This window comes from Corvus cornix, chromosome 14 (genome assembly GCF_000738735.6).
Source record: "Corvus cornix cornix isolate S_Up_H32 chromosome 14, ASM73873v5, whole genome shotgun sequence".
In the NCBI taxonomy this organism is placed as follows: Eukaryota; Metazoa; Chordata; class Aves; order Passeriformes; family Corvidae; genus Corvus; species Corvus cornix.
The window spans coordinates 6,908,689-6,932,226 of record NC_046344.1 but is presented as its reverse complement, the minus strand read 5'-3'; the positions used below and the strand labels follow the sequence as shown (position 1 = coordinate 6,932,226).

Below are 23,538 nucleotides of genomic sequence, written 5' to 3'. Positions count from 1 at the left end.
CCCCGCAGCAGCGAGCGCAGCACAAAACCACGGACACCGAGTCATGCCAGACTCCCGGGCGTGTATAAAACCCCAGAACAACAGTGGGTTGGTGACAGGGGGACAGCGGCCACTGGCCAGGCTGGGGACACCCCAGGGTCACTGCACCCTCTGTCCCCTATGCCAGGGGTCCGGGGTGCCAGGGGTCCAAGGCCACGGCGGGCTCAGAGCAGGGTGATCTCGCTGGGCGGCAGCGTCAGCCTTTTCTCCCGGGCTCCCAGCAGCCTCTCCATGTGCGCAGCCACCACACGGCACAGCTCCAGGCCCTAGACGGGGACACACCGGTGGTCAGTCGCTGTGCCACCACCGTGGGAACCCCAGCGGGGCTCCCCCGACCTTCCCAAGTGTCCCCGACCTGCTCCAGCTGCAGTTGGGTGATGCCCTGGGCCAGGAGGTCTCCCAGCGTGATCTCCACATAGGGATAGCTGGATCCGGCCGTCGGCCGCTGCGTCCGTGTGGACTGGATCTCATTCAGCGAGAACTTGGCGATGGGTTCCTGGGAGGGGACGGGGGGGGGTGGCCAGTGTGCCCTGGGAACCCCTCCAAGGGGACCGGGAACCCCAGGTTGGACGGGGCTTGGAGCAAACTGGTCTAGTGGAATGTGTCCCTGCCCATGGCAGGGATTGGAACCGGATGAGCTTTAAGGTTTGTTCCAACCCAAACCATTCCATGTTTCCATGTGTCCCACACAGCCCCACACCTACATGGGTCTCCTTGCTGAGGAAGTTGAGGCCATTCTGGTTGACAGCCAGGATACAGGGTGAAACAATGGCGTTGTTGCTGCAGCTCTGGATGTAGAAGAAGGACGAGCCAAACATGGGGTAGGCGCTCAGCAGCCCTGCAGGGCAGAGGACAGGCTCTCAGTGCCCACTGCCACCCCCACCTGCCCGGTCCTGCACCCTGGAGCAGCCAAGGGAATTGGGTGTCCGAGCGTGGGCCTGGAAGCAGCCCATCCTGTCCTGTCCTGCCAATGCATCCTGCCCTCCATATGCAGCACCCCAGGCTCCACACAGAGACAAGGGCTGCCTGTCCCAGCAGCATCCCATCCCCATCATCATCACCCTCCAGGCAGCATCCCATCCCCATCATCATCACCCTCCAGGCAGCATCCCATCCCCAGCAGCCTTGCATCCCCAGCAGGACTGCATCTCCAGCAGCATTACATCCTCATTAGCACTATGTCCTCATTAGCATTGCATCTCTCAGCATCCTCTCCCTTTCAATATCACCTCCCCATCCCTGTCCCCATCGCTGTCCCCTCACCCAGGAACTGTGCCCTGGCCTGGTGGGCACTGAGTGCCTGGGCTTGCTGCACGTGCTGGGTCACCATCTGCAGCCAGGACTGGGGCTTCAGCAGGCGGAAGAGCTGCGGAGGGACGTAGTCCTGCATCTCCCGCCTGTGGGGAGCCTGGGATCAGGGCCAGCACTGGCCAGTGGGTCCCAAATCCCATGGGACATGTGTTTCCCCCCTCCAGGTGCCCTGTGCCCTGCGTACACGGTGGGGAGGTGGTGGCGGTCCTTGGCTCGGTGCTGGAGGGCGGCCAGCTTGGCCACGTGCGGGAAGTGCTGCTCTCCTGGCCTCACCGGTGGCAGGATGGTGAACAGGCCCTTGAGGTAGTCAGGGAGCACCTGGGGGGGTGACAAGAGCACAGGGACACGGCTTGGGGACAGGGCACGCTCTGAGGGAGACAGGGAGGTGGCCCTGGGGGAGGCTGATGGGGTCGCCCGACCTGGTTGTAGTGGACAGTGACGTAGAGCTCATTGTCAAACTTGAGGGGCTGGCTCCAGACCACGCGGCGGCACCAGAAGGTGTAGCTGGTATCCCGGAGCTCCGTCTCGGCAGCCACATCCAGGATGTATTCCCGGCAGGTCAGCGGCCGCACACTCTGGCCTGTGCCACCACACGTGTGTACATGGCCACCACACCATCTGCGTGGCTGTACCATCCCATCCCATCCCATCCCCATCCCATCCCATCCCATCCCATCCCCTCCCATCCCATCATCTTGTCCTGTCCCGTCTGTCTCATCCCTGCCAGCCCCTCACCTCTGTCGGTCACCACGAAAAGGATGTATTCCTCCAAAGCCTCTGGATTCTGCAGCCCCATCTCGCAGCACAGCTCCTCAATCACATCCAGAGCCACCTGGGCACAGGGACAGGTGGCTGGGACACTGCCACATCCCCCTGTTGTGCTCTGGGTCACCAACTTGTCCTGCACTGAGGCTCATCCCATGAAGCTGCCCTGAGAAGGGATCCACTTTTCCCAGAGGATAAAGTCCCACAGTGAGGACAGCCAAAAGGTGCAGCCCCCCACATCCGCACCCTCTGGGTGCCCACAACTGAGGTGTCACCATAGTCTTGGGGTGCACTGAGCCTCCTGTCCCCCCTGGCTCACCGAGCACGTCTTGATCTTGAGGTGCCTCTCGATGCCGCCGGGCAGGAGGAAGAGCTGGCGTTTGGCGCTGCGTCCAGCCTGCACAGGAGGACACATTGGGGTGCAGGGGGGCCCTCCACACAGCAAGATGCCACAGGACATCCCAAACCCCACAGCTATCCCTTAGGAAACATCCCATTGGGATCATCCTGTCTCTTGCCCATCCTGCCCAGCTGAACCATCATACCCCCACTCCATGTCCACAGAGCTCCATCCCCACTCGGGACTCCTGAAAGCTCAGGGCACACCCAAAGCAGCGAAGAGCAGACCCTAAGAAGAACTGTGCTCTCTTGGAGAGATCCCCAAAAAGGATCAGCTCAGTTCTAGGGTGGTGTCTGAGGGAGATCCCAAGCTCAGGGGGGGAGAACCTGAGCCCATGCGGGTACCCAGAACTTCTGGGGGGGATCTCAAGCTGACACCAGCTCTGCCCCACCCCATGGACACCCATGAGCCCCCAGCCTCACCACCATGGCCTTGAGCTCCATGCTGCTGGGGAAGAGGCTGCGGCCACCGAACTGCAGGGTTTTCCTCAGGTTCTGCTCGCAGGCTTTGGCGATGCCTGGCAGGAACAGGGACTGGGATGAAGGATGGGGCTGAGCTGTCACGCTGGCTCTGTTAGAGCCCTTTCTGAGCTCTGTGACACCTGGGCTGTCCTTTCCCACTGCACACGCAGCACCCTTGGGTGTGCACGGCCCCTACCGTGGAAAGGCAGCTCTGGGTGCCTGCTAGCATCCTGCAGGAAGGCCACGAAGAAGGGCCGGAGCACCTCGGAGCACTTGTAATAGGCAGCGAGGATGTAGAGCAGCCTCCAGCCCCTGTGGCAACTGTCCCTGTGGGAAGAGCCAGGGCTGATCCCCCGAGCACAGAGAGGGTGCCTGAGGTGGCACCATCACCCTGGGGAGCAGTGCAGCCCTCTGCAAGGATGAGGTCCCCGGGTCTCCCCGCAGGCTGGAGCAGCTCAGCCTGGCCAGGGACATAAGTGTCCCCGTGCCAGCCTCTGCTGTCCCAGATGGGTGTAGGGACTCACGTCTTGGAGCTGGTGTTGTTGGTGATCTGCTTGATGATCTGGCAGTACACCTCATCCCTCAGGACCTCGTGCTCCGCACACAGCTGGGGGACAGGCACAGCTGCCACCCCTCTGCCACCCCTTGCCCAGGCCACCCTCCGGACTCACTGTCCCGGTGGTGGATTTACCTTGAGGATGGTGCAGACGGCGTCCAGCTCCGTCTGTCCCCGCAGAGGGTGGTCACCCATGAACTTCATCACGGCTGGGGACAACAAAGCCACATGGCGACACAGCTCAGCATGTCCCTCCCCCAGGGACATGCTCTCCTGGGGGAGGTACCTCCTGGGCACATGGAGCAGTGGAACCAGAAGAACTAAACTCCCCTAGGACACCCCACCTGCCCATCCCAGTCTAGCCCCACCCTCCTCCATGGACAGGGCTGGGGACAGCTAAGGTGACAGGACACTCGTGCCCCTGCCTACCTTGGAAAGCCTCAGCAGCCAGTTTGTTGAGGCCACCATCCACAAATTCAATGAGTGACTCCTGAATGGGAATCTGGAGCAGGGGGAGAGGCCCAGCTCTGGGACCCTGCTGGGACCTCAAGGGGACCTGCAGGTGACAACAGGACAGGGGCACCCCAGGACTCCACTTCCCCATACCTTGGTGAATGTCAGCATCTCCAGCACACTTGGTGCCTTCATCCCACGGGAGTCCCTGGCAGAGGGACAAGGGGGCAGGTGGGCACAGGTGTCCCCACCATGGCATGTCCCTGTCCCACCACTGGACACTCACGTGGTCCCATGTCGTGCTGCGCGGAAATGCCGCTGGGCAAAGGCCAGCATGGGACAGGCCCCCATGACATCCCCGAGCTGCTTGATGCCATTTCCCTCCGGATCCTCCGCAAAGGTGGCCCTGGCTGGGGACACCTGCGGAGCAGGGCAATGGGCACCGGGCACAGCCAGCACCAGGGGACAGCCCCAGGCCAGGACCCACCTCAGTTTTTCGGTCCAGCTCCTGGGCAGCAGCAGTAGAGGCCACAGCCACGGCCACGGCCGCCGAAGCCGCCACCTTGCCCTGCTTGTCCCTGGGCTCCTCTTTCCTCTCCGCAGGCAAATGCACGAAGTCGGGTGCCACGACGGGCTGGACGTACTCGGCAGGGAACAGCCCTGACCTGCCATGGATGGCCCCAAACTTCCACCCTGTGCCAGACAGATGGTGGGGATGGCCCTGGGCTGGCAGCCATGGGGTCACCCCCAAAATTCTCTGCCTGCTCCCTCCTGCCTCTGCCCCCTTTTCAAGGATCTGGCCATGGATTTTGGCTGGATGCAGCTGCAGTTTGGCATCACTCAAGGGAAAGGTACAGAGCAGAGGCCACAAAGCCTGTCACCTGAGGGACATGGGCAGCACCAGGTGCCACCCAGGGTGGGACCTGCATGGGAGCATCTCCCTGCATCAGGTCAGTGCCAAAAAGACACAAACCATCCTGCTGAGGGGTAACAGAGGCAGGACCCTGCCCCGTCGCCCAGCCTCAGGAGGGGACACAGCTCAGGGCACACCAGGGACACACAGAGGGACACCGTGGAACCCACCAAAATCCTGGGTGCCCGTCTTCAGCTCCTCCAGGTACATCACCTTCTTGCGGACCACACAGCCATAGTAGTGGTCTGCAGAGGCAATATGGGGACACCATGGGGACATGGGGTGTCACAGGATGCAAGGCAAGTGCACAGCCACCTCCAGGGCAGGGCAAGCTGTCAGTCTGCTGCCCCTGTGTCCCCCATTAAAGGCATTTTGGCATGGGGGGCTTTGGGGGTCCCTAACCTCTCTCAGAGTGCTCCAGCGACTGCAGGTGGATGATATCCCCTTTGTGGAAGCTGAGCTGGCCCCCATCCTCTGGGCTGTAGTTCCTCACGGCCACCACGTACTGGGAGTCCTGAGCACAGGGGGTCTGGCACAGCCCGTGCACATAGGGGCACCAACATCCCGCCCAGCACAGGGACTTCAAGCACCCACAGCCTCAGGACCATTCCCCCAAATCCAGCCATGGTCCCATTCGCAGGGTGCCCTCCTCTGCCCACCCCAACCCCAGGCACACAGGCAGGGTCTGACCCCCAGGACAAACCCACCCTGGCCCCAGGGCACCCCCCACCTTCCTGAGCTCTGTGATGAAGTGGTCGACCATGACCTTGACCTGGGGAGCTTTTGGTGAGAAGAGGATGAGCTTCTCGCTGCGCAGGTTGAACTCCAGCATGTTCCTGGATGGGGTGGTCACGAAGAGCACATCGGGGTAGCTGGGGCAGGGCGAGGGGAGGCTGAAACACCTGGCATCTGTGGCACCCACAGCACCCACCCCACCCTGGCCACTCCTACCTGTAGGCCCGCAGCACCCGCAGCTGCTCCCCGGGGACATTGGTGCCCTTCACCATCCGCAGCAGCTTGATGCCAGTGTGGGACACGGCCAGGATCTGCACACCCGTCCCCACACTGCCCTGTGGGCCAGCACAGCACTTCAGCCGGGGGCACAGGGACACAGTGCCTGCCACCCCGACCTGCCCTGCAGGCGGACCCTCACCGTGGCAGGGAAGAGGCGGGAGAAATACACCTCGCAGCCATCCCGGGCCGCGGCGATGATCTCCCTCTTGACACTCTCGGTGGCCACGGGGCTGAAGGAGTCCAGCTTGTTTTCCACTGTGGGGAGGGGGAAATACCTCCTGTGAGCATCCCCTCCCCGGGGAGGATGTGCACAAAGTTCCCAGCGAAAGCAGGGATGCTCATGTCCTCCCCATGCCTGGCAGGACTGTATTGCAGAGACAGATGTGTGTCCCCCAAAGAGCTGTCTGAGACCTGACTCAATTTGTGGTGTTGTGGAGCACTAAATTACAGGGGGATCGTTACTTTTGGAAACAAAACTACCCAGGATTAAGCAGAGCCAGTCATGGCTTGGAGATAGCCAGGGGATGAGAATGGGCACAAGAGTGGCTGGATGTGACTCCCCAGGTTGGGGCCCCCCAGTGTGAGCCCCTCAGGCAGGGAGCAGCAGGACACAGGGTTACCAAAGAGGGATTTCAAGCGGAGCCGCTCCTCCTGGCTGATCCGGATGCAGGTGTCAGACAGCACATCATTGAAGATCTGGGAATGGGGGTGAGGAGCAGTGGGGTTGTGTGGGGAGGAGCAATGTGTCCCTCAGCCCCAGCTCCTCCACGGCAGCTCAGCAGGGAAGGCAGGATGGCCACAGTGGGATGAGTAAACCATCACCCCACTGGGAAATACCCCTTCTCCCAGGGGACCCTTGGGGGCTGCGGGGCCAGCTCGGTGCCTCACCTGCCGGAAGATGAGGTCGAGCAGCAGTGGGTTGTTGATGCTGTCCTTGGGGTAGAAAACCTGCCAGGGGAAAGACCTTGGTGTAAACCCCCTTATCCCAGTAGGACCTTGGCACCAACCTGTCCCCAAGTGTCCCCATAATCTGTACCTCCTTCCGGATGAATATTTTCCAGGGCACGTTGTGGTAGGTGTAGAAGTCCTCGCTGCAGCTCCGGTGCAGCTGGGTCTGGACCTGCTGCGCCTCGGATGGGAGCTCTCGTGAGACAAAGACTGCAAAAGGACAGAAAGCTTCGCAATCCCTGGGGGGAACCACCAACAGCTGCCTCCATCCAGGGAAACTGAGGCACAGGGAGCAGCTCTCTGGCTGAGCCGGACACAGCAGTTACCCCACGAGGCATCACCCTGTGCCACTGGGAGGATGAGGTGCCTCACTCCACCATGGCCCCCCCAGTGCCACAGCTCTGCCCAGCAATACCTGGAGGCTGTGTGGCTGCAGGACGTCCTGTGGGTGCTCGCAGCTGGTACCTGGCACTTGGCACCGGCTTCACCGCAGCCACCACCTCCTTGGGCCCCTGTGAGGCACAGAGGGGCTGTGGTCAGTGCCAGTGACACCCCCAGCCCGGGCAGGGGGACACGGGGGCAGCCACATCCCTACCACAGCTGATGGCACCCGGGCAGCTGAGAGCTGCTCCTTCAGGATCTGCATGGCTTCCTCGTGGGGGTCCAGCTTCTTCCCAAAGAGCTTGCTGCTGAGACAGCATCCCACATTACCTGTACCCCAGCATCACCGGCACCCCAACATTCCCTGTAGCTGACACCACCTGCACCCCATCACTCAGTGCACCCCAGCATTCCCTGCACCCCCTCATTCCCTACACCCCAGCATCAGGACCAGCACATGCACCCGCGGGCAGGAGAAGCCCGTGCCTTGGCTGGGGGCCCAGGTGTGTACCTGTGGGGCTGGGAGCTGCGCGGGCTGGCTGGCACTGTCGGATGATGTTGCGGATGTCGTGCGTGGGCCTCGGGAAGTGCTCCGAGTTGAGCCGGGAATGCCGCACCGGCTCTCCCGGCCACCGCCGGCCCACGGCCGCTGCGGAGTCAAGCACATGGCTGAGGGGCCCTGGCTCAGTGCCACGAGCCCCTGTGGCCATCCCATTGCACCGCGACTCCTTACCGGCTTTCTGCGAGTAGGGCCGGGGCTGGGGCACATGGGCTGGCGTCCCCTCTGCCACTCTGCCCTGCAAGGGACACGATGCGATCATCACCTGGCACCCCCAGCTGCTCCCGTCCCCAGGGGCTGCCCCAGAGAGGTGCCCTGGAGCAGAGAAGGGGCTCGACCCCTCCCGGCCCCGTGGCACTGACCGAGGGTCCGGGTGGCTGTTTGACATCTGCACGGCGCTGCGGGGACGGGTCTGGCTCTGTGCCTGTGATGACAAACATGAGAGCTCCGTCAGGGCTGTGGGGCTCTGGGCGCGGGGATGTTCCTCACACCAGGGGTCAGACAGGGAAACTGAGGCAGGGAGCTGGGTGGGGATGTGGGAGTGCTCGAGGTGCTCACCCCTCGGCTGATGCGTCTCCGCAGACCGGGGAGGTTCGCTCCGATTGGCGTCAGCGCCGCCGTTCTCACCTCCCACACCACCTCCTCCCTTCAGCCTCTTCGAGAGGATGGATGGCTTCTCCAGCTCCTGGGGGACAGGCGTCAGGGCACAGTGGCCAAGCCACCTGCACCCCAAAATGCCTCGGGCAGGGGGACATCCCCTCACCCCATTGCCGTAGGAGAGCACAGGGTCAAACAGGCTGTCCAGGTACCGGTCCAGACCCTTCTGGCTGCGCGGCTCCCCAAATTCCCCGTCTGTGAGGGGACAAGGGGTGAACCAGTGGCATGGCAGGGCTTCGTCGCAGCGCTGGGGGACAGGAGCTGGGGGAAATGACGCCCTACCATGGGGGTGATACGCCTCTACGGAGGGCAGTGTGGGGGCTTTCACAGCTGGGGGAGGAGGCACTTCATCCAAATCCAATCCATGTCCCAGCACCCTGCAGAGAGGGAGGAAGTGCTCATCAAGGACCCACTGGGTACCAGATTCCCCTCAGAGCCCACCCACCCCTACCAGCACCCATCCAGCCCGGTGCCAGGGTTCCCCCCACCAGCCCCACAGTGGGGCACCCATCCCTGCCCGGGTACCTACGGCCAGCTGTCCCTGCTGTGGCTCTCGGTCCCATCCCATGCGATGAGGAAGCAGGATTTCTGTCTGGGGAAGCCCCGGAGCAGCTCGAGGTCAGAGACAAGGTCCAGGACATAGTCGTGTCCAGCCAGCTCAGCCCACTGGGCACCCGCCTTCATAGCTACAGACCAGCCACGCCAGCCCTCCGACAGCCCCCTGCCAACAGCGGGACACTGGGGATGGACACAGGCTCCACAGGGACACCCTGCCCACGAGCTGGGCACCTGGGCTCCCAGGGGGTACCCAAGACAGCCCCAGGTGACACCGTGACCTGCTGGGTGGGTGGGTGCCAAGCCAGCACATACCTGTGCTTCAGGACATCCCCTGCCAGGTCCTCGCCCGTGCTCCAGGAGTGGATGGGGCAGGAGAACTGGTCACCTGGGGAGGGACGGGCAGTGAGCAGGTGCCACCAGTCCCCCCTGCCCGTGAGGGTGGTCACTCTGGGACCGACCCTGGCCAACACCATGCCCAGAGCCGTGCTGCCCTCACCGTTGAAGCAGTGCAGGTCGAGGGCCATGCTGGCCTGCTGCCGGTTCGCTGTCCACTCCAGCAGTGAGGGCGGGAAGGTGCGGGCGGCCGCAGCGCCCAGCTGGGAGCGGGCCATGGCGTGCATCAGCTTGCGCTGGCACACTGGCTTGTAGCCAGCAAAGGCGTAGTCGGACACAAACCTGTGAAGAAGGGATGATGCTGCAGGAGGGACATGGGCAGGGTCATGCGTGCCAGACTGGGACAGGGGACCACAGAGGCATTAAGAGCATCCCTGGAGGGATCTCGGCAGCATCCTGGGCACGTGTGCCAAGCTGGCCCAAGGCATCTTGGAGGGGCCTCAGAGCATCTCTAGTGGGACTTGGCCAGTATCCCTGGGCACATGTGCCAGGCTGGCCCTGAGGAACCTAGAGGGACATGGGCATGTATGCCAGCTTGGTCAGAGGGATCCTGAAGGGACCTCAGAGCATCCCCAACAGGACCTGGCCATGTGTGCCAGGCTGGCCCAAGCAATCATAGAGGAACCTGGTGGGGCCTGAGCAGCATCCTCAGGCACAGGTGCCAGGTGAGCCCTGAAAAGCCCCAGCAGTGTTCCCAGGCACGAGTACCAGTCTATTCCTGTGGGTCCCAGCCATTCCTGTTCCCCATCCCAGTGCCCATCCCTGGCTCACTTGAGCAGGTACTTGTCGAAGGCGGCAGACGGAGGGAAAGCGCTGAGGCAGGCGGCCAGCAGCAGCCAGCCCCGCTCCTCGTTGTTGACGTTGGTGTTCCGCCAGACCTGGTTGGAGGCTTGTGCCAGGAGCTCGTCCCGTAGCCCTGGCACCGACAGCCCCTTCTGCACGATGTAGTTGCCGAAGAGGGTCTCCTGCAGGCCACCCAGCCCCGGGTCCCCCATGAACCGCAGGATCTGCCACAGGGACAGCCAGGTCGTCCCTCTGGCTCTGGGCACGGAGCGGGCAGGGGACTGCGGTGATGGATCCTGTCCCGTCCCACCTACCAGCTTGAAGAGGCTGAGAGCCTCGTGGCACAGCTCCTCATCCAGCCGGGTGAGGGGGGCTTTCAGTGGGGCCGTCAGCATCCCAAACGCCGGTTCCTGCGGTGACACCCGCACCCATGGCTACCTGGGGACAGCCTCAGGCCACAAGGGGCTGGTCCCATGGTGCTGAGCATGGTGCTGGTGCTGGGTGGAGACTGTGGGGCTGCCAAAGGACTGGGGTGCAGGATGGGGTCAGCAGCCTTCTGGAAGTGGGGCAGGGAGGGGCTCAGGCTGTGCTGGCAGCACCAGAGATGGGTGGTGAGGCCCTGGCACAGGTTGCCCAGAAAAGCTGTGGCTGCCCCATCCCTGGAAACATTCAAGGCCAGGCTGGACAGGGCTTGGAGCAACCTGGGATAGTGGAAGGTGACCCTGTCCATGGCAGGGGGTGGAAATGGGTGATCTTTAAGGTCCCTCCCAACCCAAAGCATTCTGTGGTTCTGTGGTTCTATGCCAACACCTTGGCAGGGCTGAGAGCCTTATCCAGCCCCGGTGCTGTCATTCAGGATGCCGAGGAGTGGGAAACACAGGACAAAAATAGGGATGAGGAAGAGGAATGCGGCAAAGTGACTGTGGGTGGGGCCGGGGTCCCGGGAGCAAAGCGACCTGGTCTCCCGCCCCAGCGTTCCGGATCCGCCCCGCGTCGGGCGTCCAGGAGGGCTCAGCGGGTCTCTCTCCGATAACCTCAGCAGGGTCCCCCCGGCCTCTGGAGACGACAGGAACCCACGGGGAGGGAGGGAGGTGGCAGCCAGCTCCCCACAGCACCACAGCCACCCCGGATCCAGCCTCTCTTGCTACCCGTGGTGTCCCCAGCGTGTGAGCCAGGGCAGAGCCTGGTGGGACAGTGCGGGACCCTGAACCTCACTGCTCCACCATGACCGGGGTGCCCGGGATGCCCCAAAAGCCGTCTGCCCATGGGAAAAATAAACTCCCCGCTGCCGGGCCGCGGCGCCCGCCTTACCTGGAAGTGGCCCCGCACGTACTTGGCCATGGGGTAGTCGTTGATGTCGAGCGGGAGGGTGAGCTGGGGGTCGGGCTGCAGCGCCGGCGGCGGCACCAGCACCACGCAGCCGGCATTCACCTCCCGGGCGGCTGCGGCACAGTGAGAAGCTACGGCACGGCCGTGGGGTAGGGAACAAGGGACTGGGAGCGATGGCGGTGCAGGACCCGCTCACCTGCAGCGGCCTCCAGCAGCCCCATCAGCTCGGCCGGGATCTCCAGGTGGGTGACATCCACCACCTCCCTCCGCGTCAGCTCCTGCCAGCGCGGCACAGGGATGTGCCCACTTGCAGTGCTGGTCCCTGCCCCAGCACCCACGGGTGCCACGGCCAGGGGCACGGGGATGGGCGAGCACGTGGCAGGGATGAGGGCACAGCGACACGGGCTGCACGTGGATCACACTCCCACCGGTGCCACACGGCTTTACCTGCTTCATCCTCTCCTTCTCCTCCTCAGCCCGCCGGCGAGCATCCTCCTTCCTCTGCAAGCAGAGCAGCCATGCTGAGCCCCACCGGAGGGAGGGACACCCTGAGGCATCACAGCACCCTGGGATCCCATTGACCCCCTCCAATATCACCAAAGTTTTCATCCCAAAGAGGCACTGCCCATTCCCAATAGGACACAGAGGAGGTGGTAGGGTGGCATGTGGGGAGACTCACAGTCTGGATATGCCACTGTGCCCTCCCCAGACCCACCACTGAACATGCAGCAGGGTGGCAGCAGGTCCCCTGGAGCCCCCGGGATGTGCCAGCCCCCAGCTCACCTTGAGGTACCTCCGGCGGTTCACGTAGATGTGCACCAGCGACCTGAACTTGATGAGCGTGCGCCGCATGCGCCGGTACCGCTGCCTGCGGGAGGGCACCCGTCACCCTCTGCCACCCACCAGTGCCCACCTGCCACCCCCCAGGACCCCCACCTGGCCAGGTATCCCCGCGCCCGGGTCTGCAGGAGGACGATCTTGCGGCGGAGGGAGCGGAAGCGCCGCTTAATGAAGAAGGTGCGAGCGTAGCGCTGGAGCGTGAGCGCGGCCAGGTGATGGGCACGGGCTCGCTTGCTCTCCAGAGCCTGGTACAGCTGCTCCTTCAGGAAGAGCTGGGAGCAGGGGTGAGGCTGTGAGCTCCCCACCTTGGCCACCACCCCCAGGGGCTCACTGGAACCAAGTCCCCTCCCGGGACAGTACCTTGGTGACGCCGACATAGTACATGCTGGGGTTAACGGGGCAGAGGCTCCTCAGCATCTCCACACAGTTGGCTCCGTTGGGAATGACATTGGACCACATATCAACGAGGCAGCGATACCTGGGTGAGCCCATGACACTGTTACCACACAGGGACACCAGCACAGACCTTCTCCATGGTGACAAGCACTGCACCTGCAGATGCAGCTTCTCCCAGAGCTCTGTACTAACACAAGGGGTTCCCAGCTCCCGCTGTGGGGCAATCCCAGCCCAAATGCTGCCCCCCAAAACACCCACAAGCTCTGTAGTCTCCCCTCGCTGGGATGGCAGTGCCCAACCTGCAGCCCACAGGCACCTGTCGATGAAGACGAGGAAGGGGATGCGGATAGGGAAGCCCTCCTTGCGGATGCGGATGGTCTCCAGGATCCCCGAGTACCGCAGCTGGGTTCTGACCACGTCGGCCTCGAAAGCCCTGGCTCCTGGGGAGGGCGTGGGGAGAAGCATCAGCAACTGCATGGGCAAACCCCCACCCACTGTGTGCCCACCACTCTCCCAGTGCCACCAGGGCAGCACAGGCACCGGCACAGGGCAGGAGAGCCCCGGCTCTCACCTTCTTGTTGTTGGGTTTGAGGCAGCGCACAAAGAAGGGGTTGCACCTGTGGCAGAGGGACCCTGTCAGCCACACAGGACAGGGGACAAAGCCAGCCTGGCCACCTCGGCTCAGGTCCAGCTGTCACCCTGCTCCCAACAGCCCAGTGCACAGCCTGGCTGCCCACCCTGCCCACCCTGACCTCTCCCATCTTCTCCACCAGCTCCAGGGAGCGATCTGCTGGAAACCGTGCAGCCATAAAACCAGTGGGAGCCATAATGTACCTGGCCTGTGTCCTGGTGCTGCTCCTCCTGATGAGGCTCCTCTGCCGGGCCATCACCTGGGCATGGCCGAAGAAGAGGTTGGCCACCACCTTGGGGAGACGGGAAGCGTTAGAGAGCAGGAAGGTGGCCAGGATGGTGCAGCTCTCTCGGATCCTCTTTCCAACCTGGCCACTGCTTTTTTGCCCAGCCCTGAGAAAGTCACATCCCCTAATTGTGTCTGGATTGCCTGGATAGGGATAGGGATGAGGATATGGATAAAGACAGAAAGCACAAGAGCAGCCCGTGTGCCTGTTTGTGCCAAATGCTTGAGAGGTCAAAGCCCAGAGGATCCCATGCGTGGAGCCAGAGGCATCCTCTGCTCCTGGTCCCCCGGGGCTTCACCAGCTATGGGGACACACTCTTGGGGACATGGAAAGGGATGTATGAAAGGGGGCTATTGGCGCCCAGTGTCACTGCAGAGCCAGGGCCAGGCAGGACCCTACCTTGGTCCTGCTGCTGAGGAACAGGTCCAGCACATCCTGACGGACCTGGTCATAGTTTTTATCCAAAAACTTGTGAACCTGGCAAATAGCAAAACCTCTTGGTGAGGAGCTTGACAGTGTGACAGGGTGAGACAAGGACCTGCAGGACCCCAGCCAGACCCGCTGGGATGCATTTCTCTCCTTGGTGCAGGATCAACCTCCTCTTTAAGCCGCCTTAACAGCCCAGCTGAGCATCCCAATGTCACACACCTGGTAGGTCACCTTCCCTGCGTAGTGCTTGATGGTGAACTCGGGCAGCGGCATCTTCGGCTTTGTGTAGAGTGGGTTTGTCCCATGGTGGTAGTGACACTTCTGGAGGAACGTGTGGTCAGTGGCCTGGGAAGGGACACAGGAGTGAGATATGGCTCGGGCAATTCAGCAGCAGGTTGGAACTAGGTGATCTTCAAGGTCCTTTCCAGCCCAAACCACTCCGATTCCATGATGTTTCTATGATTCTTTGGGCTTATCCAGCCTGGAGGAACCCGGGGGGTTCCCAGGTTGTCCAGGACAGCCCAGAGCCATGGTGATTCCCCAGCCACAGTGACCTCCCAGTGCCGGCTGCACCTCACCACCAGACACCCCCTCACCTGGGGGAAGCAGCTCTGGTCATCCAGGATCCGGAGGATGCCGTAGGGCTTTTGGGAGATGAGGTCAATGCACGGCTGGTTGTCGCTGAAGGGGATCTCCTTCCACTCAATCTGCTCCCGGAGGTACTCCTCCTGCAGGGCGGGCACTGGGTCAGCCTGGAGCCCCCAGCCCCACAGCAGTGCCCAGCACAGGGGCAGAGCCCAGCACAGGGGCAGAGCCCAGCCCCACCTGCTCCTCCTGGAACACAATCCTGTTGAAGAAGAACTGCAGGTACTCGTTGGCGTAGTTGATGCACAGCTGCTCAAAGCTGTTGAAGGTGAGGTCCTGCAAGAAGGAAGATTCATGGAGCCTGGGAGGATGGAGCTGGGACTGAGCCAGGATGGAGGTGGGAGGAATCCTGCTCACCTCGAAGCCATAGATGTCCAGGATGGCGATGGAGAGGGCCTCCTGCCGCGGATACACGAGCTTGTTGATGCGGTCCGTGAGCCAGCTGAAGAGCAGGGAGTAGAGGGTCTTGGCAATGGCATCCCTGGGAAGGGGAGACATGGGCAGAGTGCTGGAGCTCCGGAATGGCACCAGTGTACCCCACTGCCACAGCCAGCACCCACCACAGCATCAGCTTTAATCACCACAGAGTCTAATCCACACACCATCCCTGGGGATCAGAGCCCCCCATACCCTCCTGCTGTGCAGCCCCCCTTCCTTCTACCTGGCATCCACGGCGCTTTCAACAGTCAGAGGGGTAAAAATCTTCTCCCGCAGCGTTTCCTGGTTGGGAAATGGTGTGATGGAGCAACATCAGCCATGGTCCCCAGGGGCCAGGGACCCCCTCCCAGCCTGTGCCCCCTGCACTCACCGTCACCTTGAAGGTGATGGCTTTCTGCAGGCCCTCAGGGGACACCTGCAGCAGCTCAGCCACCGTCCGGATCTCTGTGGCACTCACCACCGTGGCGACCTCCTGGCAGTCAGTCTGCAGGACACAGGGATGCCATGGGATGTGATGATCCCCCATTTGCCACATCCCAAATCAGGCCTGAGGAGGATGGGCTACCTCGTATTTCTCAAAGTAGACGTTGCCCAGGTGGAGGACAGAGGAGAGGATGCGGAAGATGCTGTTCTGCTCGTCCACACTGAAGTTCAGCACCTCCATGGTGTTGAGCAGCCGACGGAAATCCTCAGCGTCGTCCTTGCCGGGAATCTCGCAGTTCCCACCCTGGCACAACCCCCTCGGTCCATCAGTGGGTCCGGGCGGGGTCAGCACCCAGTGCAGGGGGTCACCCCCACCCTGAGCATCCTCCTCATCCTCACCCTGATGACTGAGGGACCCACCAGCACCCTGAGGTTGGGTAGCGCCCCAAAAATGAGGCTGTGGGGGGGCTGGGGAGGGGACACACTACCTGGTTCAAGTAGTAGTAGGTCTCGGCGCCCTGCAGGCAGTACCGCTGCCGCTGCTGGGACGGCAGCCCTGCCAGCATCTCGTAGAAGATGTGGTAGTTGCGCTCGCTCTTGGCCTGGGGAGCAGAGGACAGAGCTGGGGAGGGGGCGGCAGAGGGGGCAGAGTGGGGGGCAGAGCCCAGGATCCCCTCACCACACACCTGGAAGACCACGCGGGACTTCTCCAGCAGGTACTGCGAGGTTATGGCACCGCAGATCAAGCCGCTGCAAGGGTGAGAGTGGGCACCCGGCTGGCAACCTCGGCCTGGGCAGGGGCTGTGGCCCCCCAAGGCACCCAGCCATGCCCCAGTGCCCCCCAAAACATTGGGGGTCGGTGCTGGTCCCCAAGTGTCCCCCACCAGGGATGGGTGGGCAGGGATAGGTGTCTGCACCTGGCTCGAGCACTGCACCCCAGGTGATATCAGGTACCCCCCTGTTGGGATCAGTGGGGCCAAGAGAGGATGGGATGGGATACGAGGGCAGGGATGGGGACTGGGAATGGTCAGGGTGGCAGCCCAGGTCACAGTGTCCCTGCCCCTATGCCAGGGACAGCCACCTGTCCTCAGGTGCCATCACCTTTCCAATGCCAGGTTTGTCCCAAAAACATCCCCGTGTGTCCTCTCAGAGCTGAGGGACAAGGGGCTAGGTTGGGCTGGACACCCTGGGGCAGCAGGGGACATAGGGTGGGAGCACCCACACGGATGTTACTCAGCATTACTTACTCCTCCAGAAAGATTTCCACAAATTTCCCAAACCTGCTGGAATTGTCATTCCTCACGGTTTTGGCATTGCCGAAGGATTCCAGCAGGGGGGTCGCCTCCAGGATCTGTCGTGGTGATGAGGAGAGCTGGGGGGGTCAGCCTGGGCACCCCACACAGCCCACAACATCTCCAAGGCTAGGGCACCCCCTTTGTCACCCTGCCACCCTCCCTGCCACCCCATGCTGCATGCAGACACCCGTGGGTGCCCAAACTTGAGGTGTGCACCACAGCCAGGTTAAATGAGGATGTGGGAGAGCACAAAGATTCCATCCATGTGCAGGCACTGATTTCCTGCTGTCCCTCTTGCCTTCCCCCCTGCACCTGGGGTGCCATGGCCAAGATGCCACCACAATTCTCTGTCCCCCTGAACCTTCCCAGCCCATGTGTCCCCTTGGTACCTCTATCTGCCATGGTCCAGGTGGAAGCATGGGGACAAGGAGAGAGCAGCAGAACCATGAGGAGGGATGGAAGAGAGTGCTGGGAGGTGGAAGAAGAGCTTGGGGACATGGGGACTCAGGGATGTCTCCAGGACAGCACCCTACCTGTGGGGCAGTGCTGCGTTTCTGGCTGACGGCTGCCAGGTAGCGCAGGATCAGCTTGGTGGCTTCGGTCTTCCCTGAGCCGCTCTCCCCACTGGAATGCAGAGCAGGGGCACAGCCGGGGCTGTCACCAGCTGAGCAGGGGCTGCCCACCCCAAATCCCCCCAAATCCCCCAGCACCCCACCCCAGGGCCAAGCCAGGCTGGTGGCAGTAACACAGTGATTAGGGAGGTGTTGATCAGGGCCCACCCCAGGGGGCTGTGCATGGGGACAACCATGTCCCACCTGATGATGATACACTGGTTGTGTTTGGCATCCATCACTTTGGAGTAGGCCACGTTCGCGATGGCAAAGAGGTGCCTGGGGTGGGGAGAAGCAGGAGGGGTGCGGTGCCATGCTGCCCCGGCACAAGGATGCCCAAAGTGAAGGGTGGGAGTGACCCCATCCCCGCAGGGCATTTGGGGACAGCCTGCTACTCACGGTGGGTTCTCGCCCAGGGCTCTGCCCTCGTACTGCAGCACCTGCTCCGTCCCGTAGATGTTGTAGATGCGGTACGGGTTCATCGACACCAGGATGCTGCCGATGTAGGTCTGCCAGAGAGAGAGGTGTGGGGCCATGAGCCCTTGGAGGGTGATGACTCCCCAAAGACCCCACACCTGCAGCCTTTGGGGAATGCCGTGCCCCTCTATGCTTACGTAGATGAGCTGGCGCTCGAACCGCGTCCGGAGGTTGCTCAGCACCGCAGCCTCCTGGAGGTCCCTGGCATGGAGCAGAGGCTGAGTTAGGGGGTGACAGGGGAACAAGGGAGTGTCTGCTCTCCCCAGAGTGTCCCCTGCATTCCCAGACCCAGGAGGCTGAAGCAGAGCCCATGTTGGGATGAGATGGGGTGGGATAGCAGGGTCAGGGGTGTGCAGCTGGAGGCTGCAGCCCCATTGTCCCACACAGCACTTAGTCATGGTACAGGGGACAGGGACACTCACTCCAGCTGGGTCATGTCCTCCAACCCATCCTCCTCCTGTGGCTCCTGGTACCGCACGATGGGCAGGCTGCACAGCGACTGCATCTGCAAGGAGCAACCACCCCATCATGGGAGGGATGTGCCAACACCCTCAGGTGTCCCACCCAGTCACCACCACCACCACCCCAAAACGCCACCTGTGACCCCAAACCAGGGGACACGCAGTCAGCAATGGCGGGAACCCCAAGAAAACACCCCACAGCCCCAAAACCAGTCCCCCAGCAGGAGCACTGTGTGTCAGGTGAGAGCAGCAGTGCTGGAACACAGGAACATGGGGCCACCAAGGCCGCCTTGGGGCTGGTCGGCAAAAAACCTGGTCCTGAGGATCCCGCTCCCACTCTCTGTGGGCATCACCTCCAGTGGAGGCGATGGAAGGGGGCTGAGGCTTCTCCCCCCGGCCAAGCGCAGAGGTGACGCAGGACGGGTGTCACACGGGAGGCTGCGCTGGCGCCCGGCCAGGCGGTGGGCAGGAAAGCAGACACCCCGCCGGGTCACCGTGCCACCTGCACCTGTCCCCGCGGGATCGGGTCTCCGCATTTCCATACGCCAGAATCAAGTGTCCCCAGCGGGGCCGCTCGTGGGGGGATACACAGCAGGGAATGGTCGGTCCCCTCTTCCAATCTGCTCCCTATGGGAGGACCCCCGCCAGCACCCAAACCACCCACAGCCATTTACTCCCCACCCTGGGCACTGCAACCCCCTCGGCACCGGTGCCTTCGAGCCCGGGAGAGCCATCGGCCACCTCAACTCGCCACCCCGCCCGGGGTCCCGCCGGCTGCCAGCTTACCCCCGGCTCCATCCCCCCGAGGGGGCTCCCCGCCCGCGTTACCTTGCTGCGCCAGGGCTGCTTGGTGCGCAGGTACCCGTCCGCCCAGGGGTGCCTGTCCCGCCAGCCCCCCGCCGGCGGGCGCTGGCAGAGGTATCGGGCGAGGTCGGCTCCCCACTGGCTCGCCCACCGCCGGCCGCGCTGGGTGGGCTGCTGGGGGAGGCCCTGCTCGGCTGTCCAGGCGTCGGGCATCTCCCGCACCCGCACGACGTGCTGCGTGGACCAGTGCTGCTTGTACATGCGGGATGCGCGCCGGAAGGAGCCCAACCTCTGCACCTGCGGCGTCACCACCGCGTAGCGCCCCGCGCCCTCCTCCCCGGCCGCCCCGTCACCCTCGATGGGCTCCGCCGGCCCCGGGGGACGAATGCCGTGGCGGGGGACGACCGGAGAGCCGGGGGCTCGCCCGTGGGGTGGTGGGAAAGCGGCACGACGGGGCGGTGAGGGGCTCCGGTTGCCACGTGGGCTGGAGGGGAGGATGGGGCGCCCGGCGTCGGCCCAGCCCCGGCGCCCAGAGGGTGGGCTCGGAGACCTGCGGGTGCTGCCGTCTCGCCGGGATGGGCGCCGCGGCAAGGAGGGAGAGCGAGTGGAGGGATGGCGGGTGGGTGGTGAGGATGAGGGGGCTTTGGTGGGGTTCATGCTCCTTACGAGCAGCGAAGCCAGAGACTGCGCCATGGAGCGCCCCTTGGAGGGGCTGCGGCCCCCCACTTCAGCAGATGACCTCGATGGTGGGGAGGGGGGGGCCATCCCGGCAAGGGGCTGCCCGATGCGCTGGATGAAGCTTTTGGGGGTGCTGGGAGCGGGGCTGGGCGGAGGGGGCACCCCGGCGGGACCCCGCGGGGCACCGTGCCAGTGGGGCAGCTCCTCATCCCAGGAGGGGCCGGGGGGGCCGAGGCGGCGGCTGCCGGGGCGGGACGATGGTGCCAGGAAGGGGGTCCTCTGCAGCGGCTTCACCGCCTTGGTGGGGGGCTCGGGAAGCCGGGGCCAGGCCTGGGGGAGCGGCAGCCCGGGGGGACTGCTCCGCCGCGATGACAGAGGTCTCCCCGCCGCGGGCCCCCCCGGGCGCCTCCCCCCGGCCCCGGTGAGCGGGGGGCGGCCGGAGCGGGGAGCTCGGGGCCAAAGCGCCGGAGGCTTGCACCGAGGGAGGGGGATCGCCGTGGCCCCTCGCCTCGCGTGCTGCCGGGGCGCGGCCGGACGGGCGGCGGCGACGGGGAGCGCCCGGGGTTGGCGAAGGGGTTACGGAGCGACGGCCGGCGCGCAGCCCCCGGCTCCCGGGGAGGGGGCTGTCCCCAGGGCCCCGCCGCTGGGGAAGGGTCCCTGGCTGGAGATGCTCGTGGCGCGGGGTCCCGGCCCCCCAAACCGGCGCTCTCCATCCCCGCCAGCCTGCGGCTGGAGTGCCTGTAGGAGGGCTGGGGGGGGCGGGATCCCCGAAGTCCTCCCGCACCCCGCGACGGGCGGCTGGGGGGAATCGAGAGGGATCGCTGGAGGAACTGCCCCAGAGGGCTCCCGCACGCCCGCGCTGCCGAAACCCGGCGTCCCGGGGATGCCGCGGGGCCGGGGGCTGCCGGAGGCGGCGGCGGCTCGCACTCGTCGTAGTCGTCCTCGTCACGGGCGGCGGGCAGGTGGGGGGACGGCGGGAGGGGGACGTCCAGGCGGTCCCTGCCGAAAAGCTTGACCTGGGGCCGGGGGAAGAGCCTGAATTTCCTGTTGAGGGAGAGCTTGGAGGAGAGTGTCTCCCGCATGCCCCGGAGCGAGGAGGCGCTCAGGATGGAGAAAGGATACTCCTTCTCCTCTTCCTCCTCTTCTTCCCACTCCTCGGGCTCCTCGCCCTCAGCAATCTCCTCCAGGCCCAGGGCGTAGGGGTTGCAGGAGGATTGGGCGTGCGGTGCCCACCCGCCCTCGCTGTACTGGATGCGATGCTCAGGGTACTCACCCCCAGGGTACCCCCCATCAAAGGGCTCCCCAAAGTCCTCGTAGGGGTCCCTGCTGTAGCCGAAGGGCCCTGCCACCTCCTCACCATACTCTGGGTCACTGCTGTACGGGTCGTAGAGGCTGAGGGGAGACCCACCACCAAACGGTCCCTCATCCTCCAGCTCTGAGTAGCCATAGGGGTGCCCTGCCTGGTCACCGTCCTCCCAAAATCCCCCATAGCAGTCATACTCTTCCTCCGTCTCATAGCCAGGGTAGTCAGAGTAGGGGGTCGGCACCACATCCTCAAAGCCGTACCCTGCTGGGTAAGCTGGGCTCTGCATGTAGCCTTCCTCCTCCTCGGAGTAGTTGTGCCGGGGGCCATAGGCTCCATCCTCCTCCTCGCTGTAGCCATGCCATGGGCCATAGGCTCCATCCTCCTCGGCATAGCCATGGTGGGGGCCGTACGCTCCATCTTCCTCCTTGGCGTGACTGCGCCAAGGCCCATAGGCTCCATCTTCCTTCCTGGCATAGCCACGGTGGGAGCCGTAGGCTCCATCCTCCTTGCCATAACCTCGCCGGCGGCTGTAGGCTCCGTTCTCCTCCTCGGCCCAGCCGTAGCGCGGCACCGTCGGCTCGGCGGCCGCACGCTGGGAGCGCCGCCGGGACGGCCGCCTCACCATGCTGCCTTGCCGCGAAGTGCTGGGGGCCGACAGCCCGACGCTGCCAGGGATCCGCTTCATGTTGGCCCGGTGCCTGAGGATCTCGTCTTCCGCTGGGAACGGCAGCTTCTTGGCACCGATACGGGACAGCCAGGCCGTGTCAGTCGCCCGGCCACCCCCCACCAGCCGCCCGCGCCGGGAGAGCACCTTCCTGGCCAGCCAGCCTGTGGCGGCGGCCGCCTTGCTCAGCACCTGCGCCCGTGGCTTGAATTTCCTTTCCGGGCGCCGGCGGAAGAGCGACGCACCGTCCTCAGGGGCCTGCCCGCCCCGCCGCAGCAGCAGGAAGGATGGCTTCAATGGTGCCTCCTTCTTGGCCTCCTCTTCCTTCCTCTTCTTGCCCACGCGCTTGAAGCGCATCATCAGGTTGGAGGTGGACTTGAGCACCGCCTTGTTCTTCTTCTTCTTCCTCTTCTTGGTGCTGTGCTTATGCAGCCCCCAGAAGAAGCGGGATGTGTTCTTGAACTGTCCCTTCTTGGGCCGACGCAACCCTAGGTTCTTGAAGCCCAGGAAGAGCTTCGAGGTGCTGCGGAGGCTCCGCTTCGCCCGGGCCTTCGGTGGCGCGGCCGCCTCCTCTTCGGCTGGGCCGGCTTCCACAGATTCTTTGGGCTGGCCCTTGGCCTCTGCACCCTTGGCCCCTTTCTTCTTCTTGTCGGTTGCCAGCCCCATCACCAACTTGGAGGTGCCCTTCGTGTTCTTCTTGACTGTTGCAGCATTGCTCTCACCCTCCTCTTCCTCCGTCTCCTGCTGTACCTTCTTCCCAAGGCCCAGTTTCTTCGCCACTCCTGCCTTGGGCAACCCCTTCTTCTCCTTCCCCTTCCCCTTCTTGGGTTCCTCTGCAGCCACCTCCTCCTCATCCTTCTCCTTTTCCTCCTTTTCCTTCTCCTTTTCCTCCTTTTCCTTCTCCTTTTCCTCCTTTTCCTTCTCCTTTTCCTCCTCCTTTCCCTCCTTTACCTCCTCCACCACCTCCGTCTCGCTCTCCTCTCCCTTCAGCAGCTCTGCATCCGAGGCATCCTCTGACTCGTTGGGATCCTCCTTCTTGCCCTTCTTGCCATCCTTCCCCTTCCCTTTGCCCGCTTTCCCTTTGGGCTCCCCCTTCTTGCCGACCATCCTGGCAGTGGCGGGCGCTCATGCTCCGGCCCCAGCGGGGCCCTGGGAGATGACGCCCTGCGCCGGCAGGAGCCTGCTCCCGGCACACCGGCCGGCTCCCGACCCCGCCGCCTGCCCCGGCTGGGTATTTACCTGTGCCCGGGTTTGGCGAGGCACATGCCCGTGCGTGGCTCCCTCGGGCGCCGGTGGCCGCCCGCTTGGCATGGCGCTGGGGCGGCGGGACACGGCCCCGGGGCAGCCCGGCGGAGCTGCTCCTGCCTCCCGCGCACCCCGCGGATCGGCAGCGCGGTGCCGGTGGCTGGGCTCCGGCTGTAACCCAACCACCAGGCTCGCGGCAGCATGAATAATGTAAGGAATGCACCACGCCAGCCCCGAGACTTTTCCGAAGGAGCAGGGAAGGGCCCCTGCTGCTGGGAGCATCCCCTCAGGGGGACGCTGCAGGGGACAGCACCGTTACCCCAAAACGGGATCGTGCCACCTCTCCACGCCTCAGGGCTTCCTTTGCCCCTCTGAGGAATCAGCCTCTT

General features: G+C 63.9%; 1 protein-coding gene across 1 annotated transcript; it reads right to left on the bottom strand.

Annotated features, from left to right (window-relative positions):
- Positions 1-41: 41 nt before the first annotated feature.
- Positions 42-23,152, bottom strand: MYO15A (myosin XVA). The gene is given in 67 exon segments (XM_039560713.1): positions 42-305; positions 395-535; positions 744-877; positions 1,303-1,436; positions 1,535-1,668; positions 1,770-1,930; positions 2,086-2,182; positions 2,435-2,512; positions 2,938-3,032; positions 3,173-3,303; positions 3,501-3,583; positions 3,668-3,741; positions 3,962-4,034; positions 4,139-4,193; positions 4,272-4,405; positions 4,473-4,678; positions 5,069-5,143; positions 5,301-5,412; positions 5,629-5,770; positions 5,850-5,968; positions 6,052-6,167; positions 6,533-6,608; positions 6,801-6,860; positions 6,949-7,070; positions 7,276-7,372; positions 7,456-7,549; positions 7,728-7,890; positions 7,975-8,038; positions 8,163-8,224; positions 8,359-8,485; positions 8,564-8,652; positions 8,740-8,834; positions 8,987-9,178; positions 9,328-9,400; positions 9,512-9,690; positions 10,180-10,415; positions 10,506-10,601; positions 11,503-11,633; positions 11,717-11,798; positions 11,968-12,021; positions 12,304-12,388; positions 12,457-12,632; positions 12,721-12,838; positions 13,073-13,187; positions 13,190-13,196; positions 13,328-13,377; positions 13,514-13,679; positions 14,073-14,150; positions 14,322-14,447; positions 14,699-14,830; positions 14,928-15,023; positions 15,105-15,228; positions 15,409-15,467; positions 15,556-15,669; positions 15,751-15,912; positions 16,097-16,210; positions 16,295-16,358; positions 16,856-16,959; positions 17,293-17,298; positions 17,437-17,527; positions 17,719-17,793; positions 17,914-18,023; positions 18,129-18,192; positions 18,414-18,496; positions 19,281-20,344; positions 20,347-22,795; positions 22,856-23,152. Coding segments are annotated over 67 exon segments (10,476 nt in total). The 5' UTR covers positions 23,012-23,152; the 3' UTR covers positions 42-203.
- Between the last annotated feature and the right edge of the window lie 386 nt (positions 23,153-23,538).